At 43.9% G+C, this 19,409-nt stretch overlaps 1 protein-coding gene across 1 annotated transcript in view; it reads right to left on the bottom strand.

Moving 5' to 3' along the window:
* The window catches only part of PLPPR4 (phospholipid phosphatase related 4), a 538,006-nt gene extending 521,214 nt beyond the window's left edge, over nt 1-16,792 (bottom strand). Inside the window, exon 1 of the mRNA XM_069641535.1 lies at nt 16,475-16,792. Coding sequence (XP_069497636.1) covers nt 16,475-16,552 — 78 coding nt within the window. The 5' untranslated portion in view covers nt 16,553-16,792. The remainder of the gene's footprint in view (nt 1-16,474) is intronic.
* Nucleotides 16,793-19,409: the final 2,617 nt, after the last annotated feature.

Below are 19,409 nucleotides of genomic sequence, written 5' to 3'. Positions count from 1 at the left end.
CAAATCTACCAGTAACTGTTTGAAAAGTTTAAGAGAGATATTATCATAGAGGGTGACATTTTCTTTTTTCATTCAATTCATCCTCTAATGGTATGGGATATGCATTGAACTGAGAGAAATTATTGAATTTTTGGAAATGTCAACTACTGTTAGGTTTTCCCAACAAAACAATTGAGGGAATCATTGATTATGGGATTTTACTATGCCTCCAATGTATAACAACATTTTTGATTGTTTTCGTTGATAATCTGTCTTTCGACATCTGGCAACTGATGCGGTATAAAGGAAACTAACGTCCTTGGTCGGCATTTGTACCTGATGGAAAAAAAAACAAACAGGGATGATATGCTTTTTACGTTCCTTGAGTATTTCAAAGAGATGGGGCCTTTAATGGCCCATTTTGGTGAAATTCACTGAGCCTGTCATATAATAGTGTCAGGAGCACTCTCCAAACACCAGTGTATTCAAGGGCGCAGGACAGCACATCCTTGCACTAATGCCCAGCCGCCCCTGAAATGCTCTGGTCAACTTAGAGAATAAGGAGACCTGATAATTTCAGCAAAGAGTGCAAATGAAACGAGTGCATTCTCTGCACTCCTTTCATTTGTGCTCATATTTCAGAATCTGGCCTTTAATGTCCACATTTCAATCCCTATTCTAGAGTTTAGTATTCCTGGCATCTGCCAAAGACAGTGGGCCTCATTCTGAGGTGGGCGCAAAGGGATACCGGGCACTGGTAATGACACCGGTGCCGGTAATCACTTTGCGACCTATTCCTATTTCTTTTACCAGATGTTATGGACGGGACCCGTTAAGGGATACCGGGGTCAATAACAGTACCGCAATTTGCGGTACTGTTATTAACACCTTCCCATTGGGCACTATGGGGGCTCAAATGGGAATGGGGAATGGCTTTTACAATGGGGACTTATCGGTCCCACCAAGGTCGGACTGGACCGGTAAGTCCCCATTGAACGAGGGTGGACACGGTCCCGTAATTGGTGCTAGTCATGGTGCTAATAGCGCCATGACTAGTACCAACCTCGTAATGAGGCCCAGTATTTCTTAAGTCATTCACAGTCATATGGGATTGTAAGTATTCCAATAAAATGTATTAACAGTTTCCTTCATTTGTTCTCGGCTCTTGTTCCTTTTCGTGTCCATGTCTTTGCCTTGGTTACTGGATTGGCCTTGGTTTTTGGCATGGTCTTGTCTTGGCTTTGGTAGTATGGGGTGATGGCCTCACAATGTGACTGAGGCAAGCTCAATGGAATCCTCTTGCCCTTGCAGTTTCTTGTAGGTTGTTTCTGATTGGTAGTCTCACCTCTACTGGGTACAATTGGGTAGGAAACCCCCACCCCACCTGTGTACTCAAAGATTTTCAAGAATTATTTATTTAGTATGGGGCCTCACAACTCCCTTCAAGGTCTGGTATAGAGCTGGCTTTAAAGGTGGCTTTAGTCCCAATGCTTCTCCAAGAATTGACCCCCACCAGTCTGTCGCCCAGGTTCTCAGCAGGCAACCTATCCTAGTTTGCTCTTCAGCCTGGCATATCTCAAGCTCTGACATAACCTGCCCAACTATCCCTTGCTCTTTCTTTTACTAAATGGCTTTCTTGGGTTGTCCAACACCGGTTCCTTTCTCCAGATTCTTCTCCTCTTCTCTGCTTCTCTATTGTTATTTGTCTTTCTTAGCTTGCCCATCACAATTGTAGCTGTTCTGCCTGTCCTCTGCCTCTACCCAATACACAATCATTCTCTCAATGGAATTCTGTCATCATAGCCACCAAGACTGGAGGCTTGAGGCTCTTTTTATTCAGTTGCTGTCTGGGTGTTTGTGTCAATGAGTAAACTGATTCATGGGTTTGTTTAACCATCAGCTTCGTTGTCTGTGACAGTTCCTTGCCAATTGGCTCCATCTCCTCCTGGTTTATATGATCAGTGAATTTTATCTGCAAGCATTGTGCATCTTCAACCAAAAAGGATTGGCCCATGCTCGACCGGCATGGCTATAAAAGCCTTGACCACCATGTGGGTATCAGGAGTGCCAGAGCTTTGTAGCTCTCACTCTGCTGCTGAATGTTTTCTTACTGACTCCAGTCCATGCTTCATGTTGTAGCTCATGCACCCATCAAGCACTGCCCTGTGGCTCTCCCTCCATGAATAGAACCAGACTGAATTGTTCAAATAAATATCTTCTTATTCTAGACATGACAGACAGGGGTTCTGGTGCCAATTTACTCTGTTTTTTTTTTCCTTTGTCATATTAATGAACCTGGAACAATGGGGAGTGGCTTATTCTCCTGGAATATAAAGCATATTGCCCACTGTGTGACAAACTGTGGTTCTGAGGAGAACTTCACTTCAGGGTCTCTTAAGGAAGGTCTGGGGGAGTTCTGCTGGATCCACCTCCAGGAGTTGCACCGCAAAATGTGTGGATAGCCTTGGCCCCACAGTTCCCCAGCATTCACTTATGGGGACGGACAGGTGGCCTTGTCAAACACTATTGTCTGTAGAAACAAAGTGATACAATACTATAAGCATCCGATTTAGGAATAGTCCTGTTAGCAACAGAATCTTCATGATACTTAGATCTACAAAGGAATGCTAGTAGAGTCACCTCTGCTTGTGGTAAATCCGAAGATAGAGTAAACATTATTGGCAGACCCTCACACGCTTGACAATTGACAGATGCAAGTGGAAGATGCCGAAAGCTGATTTAACTAACGTTTGCCAGCATCTGACAAGAAGACTTGATCATTTCAGCAAAGAGTTCAAATGAAACGAAATGAAACGAAATGCAAAGTATTTTGGCCAGGGTAGTGGATGCTATTTTAACCAACTGTGCCATGGGCCTGGAACAGAGAGGTGCTGTGAATAGAAGGAAGGCAGAATGGGAGGAGGAGGAGGAGGCACTGCTTAATGGTTTGAGCATTTTAAATACACCGTTACAAATCTCCCTGAATGCCTCGTTTACAGTGGAAGGCAATTGCACGAGGGGATTAGGTATGGAAGGGACAATGAAGTCTGTAACAGTGAGTTCACTGGCACAATCTGTTCTGGCCAAGGATAAACAAGGTCACAGTCTAGGCAGTTAAAAAGAAATCAACTACCGGCTAGGCCACCAAGGAATACGGGAGCACTTTCAGCGACACTAAACAGACCAGTAAAGATAATCCATACGAATGAGGAGGAAGCTAACACATCGAGAAAAGGCCATAAACCTAAGCACTGTATACGACAACATGGTACACTGGATACATGGCTCCAGTATCCTGAGGTGGAGTAAGCCCTTCAGACAGAGCCTAAGGGTCCCAAAAAGCCAAAAGCAAAATGATTGACTATGACCACACATGGGCGGCAGGACAAAGCGTATGCTGGGGTTGAATATGGGAAACCCACCGATCTGGAAACACCTAGGGGTCTTACCAGGATGACTGTTGTAGAGGTACCCAGAAAAAAACCTAGATGAGCAGCATTTATTTGAGTACATAGCCATGGGGGGATGGGAGGCCACAGGCTGAGACTCAAAAGACTAACACAAGGAGAAAACATACTAGGTATCCTAAAATTCTTTCAAATGTACCCGTGCATTTCTTTCGCACATTTCGGATAGAGGAAATTGCACCCACAGAGTATTCCCCCTGTTTGAAATACAGGAAATGTGAGGCTCCCTTTCAACAACTTAGGGAGCTAAATATGACAACCGAAGACATTGAACGTGTGAAAATCCCGCCCTATTTTGGTCAGACCAATTGGGAGGTTATAAAGTGAGTCAAATGTTGGTAGAGAAAATCTATTTGCAAAGGAATTTTATGGCATAGGTTTTCTGATACGACTTTAAAAGGGTACAATTAATGAGGACGGTTGTGAAAATCCAATTTCTTGTAGGGAAGGCAAGGGAAAAAGCTACCCATTAAACCACAGTGTCCTAAAAGAAAGTTGGCTTATGAGCAGAAACAGAAAAAAGGTTGTCTACAAATGCAGAAAGATGAACAGTGGGACCCAGTATTAGAGGAAGAGACCTATTAACCAACAGAAACCGCCACCCAGATTCAGGTTTTATCGTGGAATACGCGGGGCTTTGGTTTATATATATCTCAGCCTGCAGGATACAATGTTTTGGTCAAATCAGATAATTTTCTTCTGCCGGAGACATGGCTCAAGCCTACCCTAACTATGGATGGTTATCAAATCTTCAGATACGTGGCACTAAAGTATATTTTGAAGTCAACTAACGATAACTGTCTAGCCGTAGAGATTAGGAACTTTGCAGTTAAAAATATATGTGTTTTAATGCTTAATCTGTATGATCCGCCAGATGGCACTTTGACTGAGGATCTGCTGAGATGTGTGATGGAGCTTTTGACCTATTGGCGTTTAAAAAAATAAATCTCTGTATTCATATTGGTCACTGGGGATTTCAATGCACATTGCACCCCTCTGGAAGAAGGGTTCTGTCCAGACGTTGTGGGGGGGCAAGGTGGCAGAAGTGGGTTCACAACTCTCTGCGCATGCCCTCTCATTACTAAAGAGGGGATGGAAATGGCAGGAAACACTATTGGAATTGGATCTCGTCCCTTTGATTCCGAGTGAGAGTCCAAATTGAATGGAGGTTGTCACCTAGTCTAATAGCCGTAGCTCATCCTGTTTGGATTGTATTTATATTACGGGCACGCTTGTGGAACTATATGGAAGTATGAAATTATGAATACTCCACTTAGTGATCGTGCCATTTTAAAAGTGATGTTTTACAGGGATGTACAAAATATCATAAAAATAGACCTAAGTAAGGTGGCAGCGACTGCCCCGGGCAATCGAATTGCTTGGTCTGTGGCAAATGCGAAAACCTCATTCTATACATCAATAACATGTTGTGTTCGCCCGAAGAGTTCTTGAAATACTTCAAAAGGGACTTGCGTGAGTTATACGAAGCAATCAGGCCATTGCTATATGTCCTAGTCAAGATCAAGGCCCAGGGTAAGGGTAATGCACCGCTCTTTGATTACAAAATACACCTTGAAAAGCATGTTAAGTCAAAAGGGTGGCCACGATCAAAAAAGGTAAGACATTGGCCCTCATTACGAGGTTGGAGGTAACCATGCCGCATTTAGCATCATGGTTGCCTCCTTACTGCATACCGGGCCCAGGTTCCTCAAATGAGGACTTACCAGGCCATGCCAACCTTGGCGGACCCGGTAATTCCTCGTCTGAGGAACCCGGACCTTTGTCCATCCCAATTCCCATTCGAGCCCCCATAGGGCTCAATAGGAATGGGGAAGGAGCTAACAAGGGGCCCGTTTATAACGGGCCCCTTGTTAGCTCCCTGGTCTCCTCGCGGGACCCGGTAAGGACGTCTGGTTTTACCAGGCGCCCATTGCGGGTCCCACGAGGAGACCTCGTAATAGGGCGGAATGGGTTTACCGGCACCGGCACCATTACCGGTGCCGGTAAACCCATTCCGCTAACCTCGTAATGAGGGCCATTGACTGTGAGGTAACAGAATATGAGATTGGGTCCACCATCACCAAGTATAAGAACTGGCTCTGCAGTCATAAAATGAGTAAAACATCAGCAAATTTGAAAATGGTATATGGCATGTTGCGAAAGCATGACTTGCGCAAGTTCTGGCATTTGTATTGTACCTATATCTCTGCAATTACCCCGAAAGAGTTGTGTGGCATTGCGGAAGTGGCATGGCATCGTCATGTGAAAAGTTTTTATTGGGGCCAGGGGACTATACAATCTGTTGAAACTTTTTCTGAGAAGGGTGGGCCCGTCTTGAACATTGCCATTTCTGATATTTTTGACATTTTAGCCAAACGTACGCTAAAATCTAACCCTCAATTTTGGGCAAGAGTTTTAGTTGATATGCACACTAATATCTGTACTTGCGGTGCTATTTCCCAAAGTTGGCTTAGTTCTATCCTGATCCGGGTCCATAAGCGCAGGTCATATACGGATCCCTGTAATTTTATATTGCTTGCTATGTTAGACACTAGCAGCAATATTTTTGCTACACGATTATTATGCTTATTGGAAAAGTGGGTTAGCAAAAAGAAGCTATTGCGGTTACAACAGCTTGGATTCAGGAAGGGGCACTCGACAATACACGCAATGTGGGCCCTACGCCTATTATCTGCGGGTGTTTTGCATGGGGCCAATGGAGCACTTTATTTGTGCTTTGTCAATTATCCGTCTGCCTTTGATTGTGTCGATCGCCCGACCCTGTGGGCCAAATTGGAGAAATGGGGCATTGATAGGCAGCTATTATATTTTATTAGGGACCTACATACTGACACAAATGTTATAGTTCGAATGTCCTCCCCCATGTGCACCAATAGGGGACTGAAGCAGGGATGCGTTTTGGTGCCACTGGTTTTTAACCTCTATGTGACTTTTATGGGGGAGAATCTGGTAGCGGGGGAGGGGGTGGCCCCCCCTAGCATTGGAGGGGAGGTTTTGCTATGGATTTCTTACACAGACAACATGATCCTCCTGGACCACACCGCACTGGAATTCCAGCGGGCCATTGACGATTTGGCCACCTTTGCCGAGACAAACCACTTTACGATCAACCATCCTAAAACTAAGGTGATGCAGATTCTCAGTAAAGGACGACATCCTGCTCGATACCGATGACATATTAGGGGTGTCAAACTAGAAGTAGTCAATACCTATATTTACTTGGGCCTTCCCTTCTGCAGTGCCCCTCGTGCAGTTGTGTACTACACATATATCAAAGCGAAAGCATTATGACGATGGGTACTCATCAAAAGAGTAGGTGGTGATTTGTTTGAGGGACTCAGGGAAAAAGATATGAAAGCAATTTTTCCCATGCATACTTAATGGACTAGAGACCATCCTGGAAAAGTATGTGAGATGTCTTGATATTTTGGAGGGAAAGATTCTCAGGTCTCTCTTGGGATTGCTTATGGTGGTTCCCATGCCAGCAATAACAATGGAGCAGGGCCTCACATCACTATATACTCTGAGAAAAGTGATGTGTAGTAAATTATACTTAAGTATAAAGCATGCAGTCATGCCAGTGGACATCCCTGGAATTCTCCTTCTCTTTGAGGCTAGCTCGCGTTTCCGTAAAGCTAATTTAGCAGATAGAGACCTAGTAGTGTCCATGAAAGTCCATCCAGAATATATTGTGTTGGCCTTTTTTGACCATGATGATCATTGGAAATCATGCGTATAAGCTTAAGGCAAAGTCATTTTTGTGAGACAAAGCTAGATCTATTGACTCCCTCCATACAAATAAAAACGTTATGGGGAGTTTGTAGTACAGAGATTTGAATATGAAAAGCCACACAGTTATTTATCTAAGGTGTGTTCTCACAATTTAAGATGGTTTATTTTGTATTTGAAGTTAAATATCCTCCCATTGATAGAATTCCTTGGTGCATGGCAGAGGGTACCGGGAGAAAGGAGACTTTGCTAGTTGTGTGAAAATTGTGTTGAGACCAGTAGACATGTTTAACTGCATGTGAGAAGGCTGCTGACCTGTACACAAAGGGGTATGAACGTTTCTGCTCTTCACTTGGGTCGATTGAATCTGATCAGTTTTGGTCTACAATTCTGACCGCTGAATCGTTGGTTATTGCGCCCGCATCCATGCAAGTTTTGGAGAAGATTCAGACTCTTTTATCATGTAGGAATATGGTATAAAATAGGTCTACATTAAAGTTAATTTGACTATGATATGGGAGGGAGAATTTTAGGGTGTGTCTTTGATTAATATGAATTTCTTGGTGATGTGGAATGCCTGTTGTGTTTTTATTGATGGTGTATTTTACATTTTGTTGTTGTATATTGATGTGGTTTTACTCTGTGATGACGATTAAACATTAATGAAATGTCAAATTGTATATTCTATCTATATGCAAAAGGCTTATTTTCTGTATTAAATAAAGCAAAACAAAAATATGTAAATCCCTTCTTGAGCTGATAAGAGTCATGAATTAACACATATTTGATACATTGATGATGCATAGCCTTACCTGTATCCAATATCACAGTGGAACACAATGCAACCAACCACTCTAAATGCTGTGGAATAATTGAGAACTGTGTACCTTTTCACTGCTTGGAGCCTAAAAAAAACAGAGTTGCTGTTTTTGACAAGATCATCCTCCAGCCTTTCAATACTAAATTCTATGCCAGCTCTGACAGATAGAGATTTACATGTATTACACTCTTTTCGTCAAAACTAGACCAATGCATTTTAGTTTGAACATTGCTTTGCAGCTTGACCACCATGCCAAGGATATGATAGTGATGCCTCCGTATCAATTATCTCTGCTGGGGAACATAGATGATTCTCAGCCATGGGACAGGCCCAATGATCAATGTTTCAAGGTATATGTGTATGCCTTCCCGATGGATTTCAATCGCCACCTCATTGCAACGCCTTCCAATAGAAGCACAGTCTGTTCTCAAGCCAGCCTGCTGTGACAAGTCAGCTATTACATCAGTCCAAGTGTATTGCTTTTTGGATTGATGGGTACTAAGCTGGCAGTCATGTGGTCTGTGCCACGGTACAGAAGTGACTCAAAAAGTTCAACAGGAAGAAGAAAACAGTGCCAAAATCAGAATGTGGGACAGCATTAACATGTGGGAGAACACAAGTTTTTGGCAGTGGAGGTCCACTTTAATAAATGTGGGTGGGAAAAGGGAAACCCAAGGCCATCTGTACTTTTGCCTTCAGTCTCAGGACAACCTTGACAGGTAAGATCAAGAACACCAGGGACATACAGCATCAGACACTGGTCATGTGGAGACCAAATGAGAGACGAAAGCTACCAAAGCAGAGGTCAAGCCACTGCCATAAAGCGAGCATGGGGGTTATAACAACCATGAGAAGAGCTACTGCTACAGACAGAATTTAGAGTTGAAGCACTCAAAGCTTATAAATATTTATTTTATTTATTTATTTGCATTTTTAAAGTGCTCACACAGCCCGGGGGCATCGAGACACTGTTACAGAATTATATTTCTGTTGTTGTTGTTGTCTTAGTTGCATATTTATAACGTGCTTAAATACCCAGAGTTTTCTAAGCGCGGACCTGGGGATCGAACCTGTGTTGCTTCGTGTTGTCTTGCTTCCAAGGCTAGCACGTTGCCACTGAGCTATCCTCCCAGGACAATGTAATAAATATCACGTCAAGTCAATGCTTTTGTCTCTTCCTCCGTTCTAACAACTAAACTCATTAACGCCATAAAACCCTTCCTAACTAAGGAAAACTGTCTCTCAATAGCCAGAGCCACCATAGGGGCCAAGCTTGATTACTGCAATGCGCTCCTAGCCGGCACCTCCATAAAAAACTTAGACTCCAAATCACCAAAAATAATTCTCTAAGAGCAGCCTTAAGCATTCCAAAAAGAGACCACATCTGACAAGCAAGAAAGTCTGTGCACTGGCTCCCAGTCAAAGACGGCATCACATTCAAAGTTCTCATGACCACACACAAATACATCAACCTCACAGCACCGCCCTATCTCTCAAACACACTATCCAGATCCATCTCAACCAGGCCTACCAGAACATGCTACTCCAACCAACTCACTGTTCCGTGCATTAACAGGGCCAACGCAGAGACTTCCCATATCTACCCCCGAAGCTCTGGAATGCGCTCCCCACTGCTCTCAGAGAAGAATCCTCTCTCCCTGCCTTCTGAAAAAAACATAAAACTGCTCTCTTTAACTAACCGCTCGCTACCTTCACTCCTCCCCTCCTTCACCCAATATATATGCTTGACAAACTGTTCTATGCAAATTGTACAATAACTATGCCTGTATGTTTTTTATATGTAACAAAGTTCTGATCACTCTCTGTAACAAGCACCACGATGCCCCCGGGCTGCTGCGCGATCTCCAAATGTGAATAAAAATAAATAAACAAAAGCTGGGAAAAGCAAAGCAGAGTGAGGCAGTAGCCCATGAATGTGCATGGAGCCAGAGAGCCCACTGACCCATGCAGGTCCGCTGAGAAAAGGAAGTCAGGGTTAGAGAATTAAAGCGACTGATTACGAGCACAGAACAGAAGACCAGCCAGAAGAGACTTTGGAGAGTAAGCTGATGTGAGATAGCATAATCTGGGTGCTGAAACTACCCGATGAATATTCGTTGCATTTTGGGCGACTGAGTACATGTTCCCTTAGTGTACTAAGATGCCATGAGCTGAGCAGCGGCTTCATAGTGGGCCTAGATTCCACGTTACTAACTGAAGAACCTGAATGCTGATAATCTACTCTATTCTGCGCAATGAGCCTGCGTATCAAGAGCAAACTGATGAGGGTCAGAGTTTATTGAAATCTGGAATACTGAATCCAAATTCCCAGAGAAAACAGTAAAAACGACATGCTAAGAGCCCACTGGAAACTGTCAAACTGAGTCACAGTTCCCAGAGTGTACTGAAGAGTGTACAGCTTGATAACTACTTGCATACTGGGATAATGATTCCAAGTTCTCATGATGTACTGAGGAAACTACACGCTGAGAACCATCTGCATGTAGACACACTGAGGTCTAATTCCTAAAACAAACTGAAGAAACTGAAGGTTGAGAGCCCATTACATCCGGTGAGGGACACTGAAACCAAGTTCCCAGTGCAAATGACAGTAACTATTCTGTGAGTCTGCTGCTTATTGGGATACTCAGTTGACATTATTGGATCAGCACAACCCTTCTGCGAAACCCCAATAACATTTGGCACTGAGCCTAAAGGCCCAAAATGGACTTAAGGACCACTGTTTGAGAACCCACTGCAGACTGGAATACTGAGGCCTAACTCCTAAAGCAATCTGAGAGACTTATTGGACAGCAAACTGTGCTTTTTGGGACATTCATTCACATTCAATGTTCACTACTGAAATATGCTGTTTGTAGGGACTTGAATCCAGATCACCCACACAACCTGAGCAAGACCTTCACAGAATGCTGAGAGACTGAGAAAGAACCAACCAACCATTACCATCTGAGAGTCTGTAGTCAATTTCCCAGCACAAACTAAAAAAAGCTCAGCACGAACAACTTCTAACTCAAAATATTAATATCGGGTTGAAACATTTCCCCAGTAGTCTATCACTGGACGTGAAGTGGGATTCTGAAGGACTTGACACAGAGGATGAACCGACCCAAAGATCTGCATAAGTATACCTTCAAAACATTGCAAAGGATTATACTGTAAGAGAGAGCCAACTAATTTTACGTTTTTGGTTCACATGACAATAAACATGTATTACTCTAAAAATAAAAAATAAAAACCCTCTTTACAATTAAGCACATTCAGATCTTTTGTTCAGAAACCCATTATGTGTTTATGTTGTAGACACATCAAGATGATAATAGTTTGGGGACATATAGTCAGCAGCATCTTCATTAGTTTCAACGTTTGGTACTACTTATTTAGGCTAATAAGAAAGGATAACCGTATGTATGCTCTCCATTCATTGTAGGTCACCTTTTGTAAGTTAAAAGCTAAGATCACTGTCCTATTTAAGCATTCGGTGACACCATGTTAATCTGAAACAGTGGGTGATGCAGACATTAGACACAACCATTATGGAATGATGGGTAAGTCCTATCCATAAGTGGATGCATCAAATGGGATGCATCTTTCATGCCAGTGGCATCCTAGTGTACCCTCTCACATGCCTGTATTCTGGCAAAGTCTCTAAGTACTGGCTTAGTTAGATCCCACTCACACAGTGCCAGTAAATGTTTTAGGTAGTTGCTAATATATGAACATTATTGGAGATTTTGGATTAGTAAATTGATGTCCAAGGAAACTTAGTATAAAATACAAGCAACTCCTGAAGCATGTATTGCTCTGATTGGAGCTGGTTATAGGGATATCAAGTGTATCCAGGCAGGAGCAGAGCACCTACTACAAGAGAAATTAAAATGCTCAGGAGCATAGGGTTACAAATAAATAATGCAAAACCAGACAGGGCAGTCTGTGTGTATTCCTTTTTTAGTGGGGAAGGATCGCCAGAGAGACGCATCAATTTCACTGTTTGGCCGCACTCTGGCAAAGATCGTAAGCGCTAGATTACTTAAGAAGTGTAGACTTTGTGCCAGGAAATTAGACAGGCATTTACCACTTCAGAAAAGATTGTTCAGCTTCTGATTAATAAAATACCCTCTAAGCCAAGCCTCAAATATGTATTTCCCAAAGAGATTAGCCATAAACCCTTCCTTTGCATGCCTCCAGATGAGAAATGGAGGACAACATTTTCTTGCTTAGGACATCCACAAAGAATTGCATAAGGAGGAGCAATCCTCCAATGACAGCGTTTGTCCATGTACACATATCGTTCTCCTTCGCTTACTTGCAAACACGCTTTTATGATATGATTCCAGGCATTGGGCTATAAAGATGAAACATGATTGAAGCAGGGTGAACGCTGTGAGGAGTCCCAGTGGATTATAAAGTGTATACATCATTATATTCTCAAAACGGTATCAATCTTGACAAGTAACTGCCAGATAGGTCTGCATCACATTCGGGATAAAGTTGCAGCTTAGCCTCTTCACTGTTCCCGGCAAAGCATCATGTTGTGCTTTTTCCCAAAGCTATGGTTGAACCGTGGTGGTTGGATTGGCCAAATTATTTGTGGACAAGACACCATTAGGTTTTATCTTGTGGTTCTGGTACATAACATTTCCGTTAATCTTAGGAGCAAAAGGGCAGCAAATGCGGCTAAACCATACCACTTTTTACAGTGTTATTGACAACAGTGACATGTGACGAAGGCAATGAGATGGCTTCCCAGCAGGGGGCTTCCATATTGCAGCACTTAAAGATTGATGACTGGCATTGTAGGGGTGTCATGTAATGTAAAGTGGTCTTACATATGTCTAGCACCTTCGTGACGGTAGATTCTGTAATAGAGTACAGACGAAAGAGGTAAGTGGTAACAAAAATTGCTAAGTAAAGATTGGAAGAAACTATTCCCCGCTTGTTTTTCCAGGAGAGTGGTGAGTACTCTAGGGGCATCTGTGTACAGAAAGGAGTCCCAGGTTTGCTACTGATAAGGTTTGCACTGTGAGTGACTATGGGTCCCGGGTGATGTAATATAGCCTTATAGACCGAGGATGGGGGCATTACTGCAGGATAATGACCCTCAGATAGGGTGGGTCTATCCAGCCGGTCCCATAGCACAGTGAGTAGAGCGCTAGCTTTGACATCTGTGCAGAGTCTGCTGATGCAGGTTCAAATCCCGGCAGGGCCAAACTCAGCCTTTCATCCTTCCGAGGTCGATAAATGAGCACCACACACCGTGGGTAATAATAATAAGCAGCGCTCAGATACCTGAGGGTTTGTAGCGCTATATAAATTCTAAATTAAAATAAATTATTAGCACATAGTGGTAGTACCAATACATGTTTTGGTGGTGAAGTTATCATCATTAGTTAGTAAAGTAAATAGGCAAACTTAGTTAATACATTAAATGTGTTTGTATGTTGTAGTATTTAAATACGAAAGCTGTTGCCGTAGGTTGAGCAGTGCAGTTGCAAACTTGGTTAAACTGGAGAGGGTTTAACGTGAGCATGCAATAGTTCTCACGCAAAAGAAAACAGTTTCTCTGCAAGAAACAAAATTCTTCTTATGGTCTAACTTTCTCTTTGTTCAATTAAATTTGATGTTACAGCAAAATAAATGGTCCTCCTAGAGTCTAGATCAGCCGCCTGCAACCTGTGGCTCTCCAGATGTTTTGGACTACCACTCCCATAATACCTTCATATCGACTATGCTGGCTGGGTCTGATGGGAGTTGTAGTCCAAAACATCTGGCGAGCCAAAGGTTGCAGACCCCTGGTCTAAATGAAAAGGATCTTGCTGAGAAATTGCATTGTTGCTTCCCTCTCTGCTTTTGAAGTCACCTGTAGTGAATGACAGCACTCTGGACTTTTTGACTGGATGAGAGGAGGTCAATAACGATCCCCATGTGATCATGTATCATAATAGGCAGTTATGAAACATGACCCAGGCCCAGGAAATCCACAACAGGAAACCACCCAGTATATATATTGTGGTCCTCTTTCAAAGGTTTAAGAGGAAGACACGGTGAACATATGGATGGCCTTCACCTTAAAGCACAGCTCTGAGTGTATGCGGTAGCTGCAGCATGTGGAAACACACGTGCATCAATATCTGACTGCTTCAAGCAGGGACTGAATTATTCATCACTGAGCACTGAAGTGTTTTCCCAATAGGCGGCGTGAAAGCCTGACCCTAGGGTTAAAGAACCGAGCCATTTGAAGTTACTTTCAGCTTAACCAGACACCTAAACATCTCCGGCATGACTTATGTATGTAGTTCGGCTCAGCGCAGGTATGGCTACCTGCGGAATGGAAACTTGTGTGAAGGTATGCGGTCACCGGGACACTCCTTTGCACGAAATGATTACCCCAAAGGCAGAGTAAAGAAATTGGAGTAAAGACTGTTATTTCTATTGTTAATGGAAGTACAAAAAGGGGATGAAAACAGAATGACCTTATATAAACATGACAAGTGCAATTTCCAAGGGAGCAAAGTGTGCTTATAAATTACCTATTTTCAGAGCAAGCAATCATGTTTCCTGGAAAATCGGGCATATAATCTTGCGCGGGCTGGATTTTGAGCTAAATCCGGTCTAGTTCAAACCCTGTAACATGTATATTCAAACAGACCTTGCAGCATACAATAAGTGATCTTATTGACAATGACAGCCTCAGCCCTGACAGATACCAGGTGCCTGCTTGCTAATGTCTACTTCCTGAGTGTAACTGGCTCACCGGATGTGTGTTTCCAAGTCAATGGCCATGGTGGTTCCCCCGCTGCTCTGCCAATGGCGTTCCAAGATGGGGCAATTCCCACTGTTTGTCATGGCGTGCCAGGCTCATATGTTCTGCTTAACAGGTAAGATTGATTGGTATTCAGGACAACTGGGGCCACATTCGAGGGTATTTTGCACGGTTGCAAGTGCAATTGCTCACGATATTAACATTAGGGCAAACATGGACCTAAGGCAAACATGTTATTATTTTAATTAATTTTTGCACAAAGTTAAGTAAGTTTTGGTCTAGTGCTAAGAGGGTACAGATTTTTTTTTACCAGGACAAACATGGTTTACAAACATGGCTTTGGTGCAAATATGCACAGAAATAATACTGTATTTATACTAATGTTATGATGTGTTATTCAAATAGCGCCTTAACCCAAAGCGCTTTACAGAGCACATATTTACATATAATACCACCCAAACGAAATTGGTACAAATTTATCGACCTCGGAAGGATGAAAGGACGAGTTGGCCTTGCCGGGATTCGAACCTGCGACCTGCAGACTAAAACTGTGCACTATTAATTCTGTAAAGTAGCTGTAATGAGCCCCTGAAAGCGTGAAGAGCCGCCCTCAAAGGTATCAGATGACATAATGATGCAAGTTGGTAATCTCTCCTATGAAATCATCCATAAAGCAAAAATTAATAAAGTTGCAGGCACGCATGCACGAAACAACTGGAAATATGGCAGCCTAGGGCCTGGTTAAATATAATTAACTTTAAATTCCCAGATTTTTCGCTTAGTACTTGCTGTCTCGAAAAACGAGCATACATATTCAAGCAGAATGTGCATGAACGAAAGATGACAATTTCGGCAGAAGATGGTGGAGTCGGCCTCAGGGGCCGCACTGATTCACAAGTACCAAGAAATGACAACATTAAGGCTGTGTTTCGCTTTTGTGAAATGCATTCATTTTAAAACAAGCAAATGCATGTGTTCTGCATTTCAGAATTAACAAAGTCAACAAAATAATTAGAATCATTAAACCCGTGTTGAATTGGCTGTCCTAACATCTGTTGCCACCTGTCGTACATGGCCTGGTCACCCCTCCTGCCCAGTCTCTCATGTCAAATATGACAAGTTTCGCGATTGCATTAACACATTTGGTATACATATAATTGGATGCAATTTGAATAGCTCTCTCTCCCCCACTATATATATTTTATATGTATTATTCAAATGCATGATGATAATGACACGAGTACCATCTAAAGAAGCAGCCAGCGAGTGAAATCACGACTCACTATGCCATTCCGGGAGAGAGAAAACCTTTTGCAAATGGCAGTTCGCTTTTTCTCGCCTGAATTCCTGCCCAGATGCAGAAGAACCGTTTCAGAGATTATACGTGAGCGATTTATAAATGTACTCCATCAGAATTCATTTCCGCCAGTGAAATACACACACAGACACAGCTGCGGGCCCCACGCGTACACACAGACACACGCGCGCGCGTGCAAACGTAAGAGCGTGGATGCTCTGCGCTAAGCAGGTGGCCCCGTTGTTTTAATTATACACGGGTTGAAGGGAAGCCGTGCGTCCACCACATAGAGACATCCGTAAAACGCCAGCGTCGGTTGGTTCGCGGGCCGCCTGTGCATTGCTGCACAGCGGTGTCTGCACACTCGGCGTTTCACTTACCTCCACAAAATAGAAGCAGGGCAGCAGAGTGACGCTGTCCTTGGTTACCCTTGTTTTCTGCCTCTCGTTCGCAGACATGGCTCCCCGGTGTCGAGGCTGGCGGGCCCCTCGGCTCTAGGGCAGGATTCCGGCGGGCTGTGCCGTGGAGATGCTCCTCTGGCAGGCGTGCTTCTTTGTACTGATGTGTCTATCATTCCCAGGAGCCACCTACGGACTGCGCTGCACCCAGCGTCCTCCCTCGCCGCAAACCAAGTCCCCGCTCAGGCAGAGGAGGGGAGGCGAGCACGGGAGTGCGTTTCGCGTGAAGCACACAAATCCCCTGCTCTGACTTCGCTCGGCACTTAAATAACTATTCGTCTGCGCGTTGGGGAGCTCGAGCTGCCATATTAAACCTTGACTTCAGGCTTATTGCTATAGGATTGACGTCAGAAGCGCTACGGTGCGTGGGGACGCGCCCGATGTCCACATGCACGCACGAGCCTTTCGTGTGCCCGACGAACCTTAGTCAAAACCCACTACTAGACAGGGGTCCAGCCCACTACCGCCTCTCCCTCCACCCCCTGACCCCCAGCTCTTCCCCGCGGATTGTCTTTGAACCCGTCTGAGTCCAAAGAGGTCATGGGCGCGTGTCTGCTTTCGAAATGGCGTTGCCAAGAGGGAGCTGCTATTGCCGGATCTTGAATGCGCGAGACGGAGACAAGCAGGCATTGCATTTTAAAAGGCAAGCCTCTTCCAAATGCACTAGTGCCAACCCGAACCGGCACCTCCATTGAAGGGAGCAGGATTGTACATTGAGGGTAATCATTAACGGTAAACATCGGACAATTAGAAAGTATGTGACGCAAATCAGGACAGAGGAAATGCATAGCATGGCTTGAACACACTTACTGCCCTGTGTCTCGGAATGGGGGACGCATGTAGCTAAAGGGCACAGGCCCTAAGATAAGAAAGTGGACCAAGGCATGTGGGGGAAGGAGGGAAGCAGGTGACAGAAAGAAGCTCTGCACTTCCACCTTCCAGGCTGGAGTAGGTCACAAAGAGCTGGGGTTAAAAACAGAGAGGTGCGAATGGCGCGGGGAGGCAACACCTGGGGATACATCTCTTCCTCACTTCAAAAGGGAAAGAGAGGGTGCACTGAGCCTGAGCCACATAGGTGTGAAGTGTCAGTCAGTTTCAGCAGGCCATTTGGCAACAGCAGCCAAAAACCAAATGCATGGCCCCAGGCCATATTTTTACAATAAATACAGGGCTCTTAGGCCAGCTCAGCAGAATTACACACTCCGGAAGGAGTGCAAGACCTTTGTCACCACACACTGAAAACCTTTTCTTTTGCCCAAATCCCACCCACCCTCTGAGAATGGACAGTTTAGGTAAACCGTCTCCAGAAGGGGGAGGACCAAACCTTCCTACTGCTGCCTGCTGGGACCAGCCTGATTAACTAACAAATGCTCTATGGATCTGCCATGTCCTTTTGTTGGGCCATGTAGCTGGTGGCAGCAATTAACATAATTAACATACTAATAGAGTGGGGCCTGGCTGCAGAGGTTAACAGAGGAGACAGGACACCCCAACAACCTTTCATATGCAACTGTATCAACCTGAAGCCAGCTCCCGCCCTCATTATATTTATTTATTTATTTGTAGCGCGCACCAGACCCGAAGGTATCAGGGCGCGGGGACAAGAATGCTTTAGGCTTACAAGTTGCTTATAGGTTACAAGTTACATAGACAAAATTCATATTAGTACAATACAACAGGTAATACATAAACGTTACAAATGAGGATTCAATACAGTGGGCGTCATTACACGGTAGGCGGTAACCATGGTGCTATTAGCGCCCTGTTTGCCACCGGTACCGTACCAAGTCCGCCATGGTGGATGGCGGAATTACGGCCACATTCCAAGGTGAGTGGGGGCGGTAATTCCTCATTCACCATGGCACTTCCCCATTCCCATTTGAGCCCCCATAGGGCTCAATGGGAATGGGAAAGGCGGCAAATTGCGGTACCGTAATTGCCTCCAAGGTCCCTTTGCGGGCCCGTTCCCTAACAGCTGGTAAAATCAGCCGTTGAGGTCGGGTCCCGCAAAGGGACCTCGTAGTAAGGCGGCAGGGGGTTACTGGTACCCTTACCGGTAATCCCCTACCACGTTCCGTGTAATGAGGCCCAGTAAGTAGAACAAATGCAGTGTGTGTATCAATTGACAGTGAGCTGTCATGACTGGGAGTGCGTGTTTACAGTAGCTCACCCCTCATGGGGACACCATTCATAGGGTAGAAAGGTGTGGTTTGCAGGAACCAGAGAGTATGGTCTTGTCGCAGCTGCAAGGGAGCATGAAACAAAAAAGGGGTTGTTGCTACCACATGGTCAATTCTTAACAGTACATTATTACTTGTATGTCTGCTGTGTTTTTCAACCAATTCATACACATTGCTTCATAAGTAAGCTAGACGTCCCTTGAGGTTATGGTGAAAGTGTGGACTTAATCCATACATATAACATTGAGCAGTTGTTTAACTCATATGTCCGCTTTATTCATTTCAGCGGATCTAATTGTCTGTTTAGTAGACATGCATCATTAGTATTTTCCAATTCATACTTTTCATCATTAAAAATCTACAGCGTTGTCTTAGTACAGTTGGGGGTGGGTTAAACAAAACAAGCATTGCTCCAATCACAAATGTATTATTAGCAAGTAAAACAAATATTACATCATATTTGGTAAACACATGTGTGTTAAAAACAAAGTTTTAGGTTTCTGAAAGGGAAACAATAAAGAAAAGAAGGGTGGCTAAGACTCCAATGTTTCCTCAGTGCATTAGAACAAAAGAGCAGATTTGTGCTTCTAGTCTTGTGTGACCTAGAGGTAAATAAAGGTCTGCTTGGTTAGTCAGACATGTTGTCTGGTTCCTAACTAAGAGGATCCGATTTTGAG

This window comes from Ambystoma mexicanum, chromosome 1q (genome assembly GCF_040938575.1).
Source record: "Ambystoma mexicanum isolate Mex_15411 chromosome 1q, UKY_AmexF1_1, whole genome shotgun sequence".
In the NCBI taxonomy this organism is placed as follows: Eukaryota; Metazoa; Chordata; class Amphibia; order Caudata; family Ambystomatidae; genus Ambystoma; species Ambystoma mexicanum.
The sequence above is the reverse complement of the archived record's forward strand: the minus strand, read 5'-3'. Positions and strand labels throughout refer to the sequence as shown.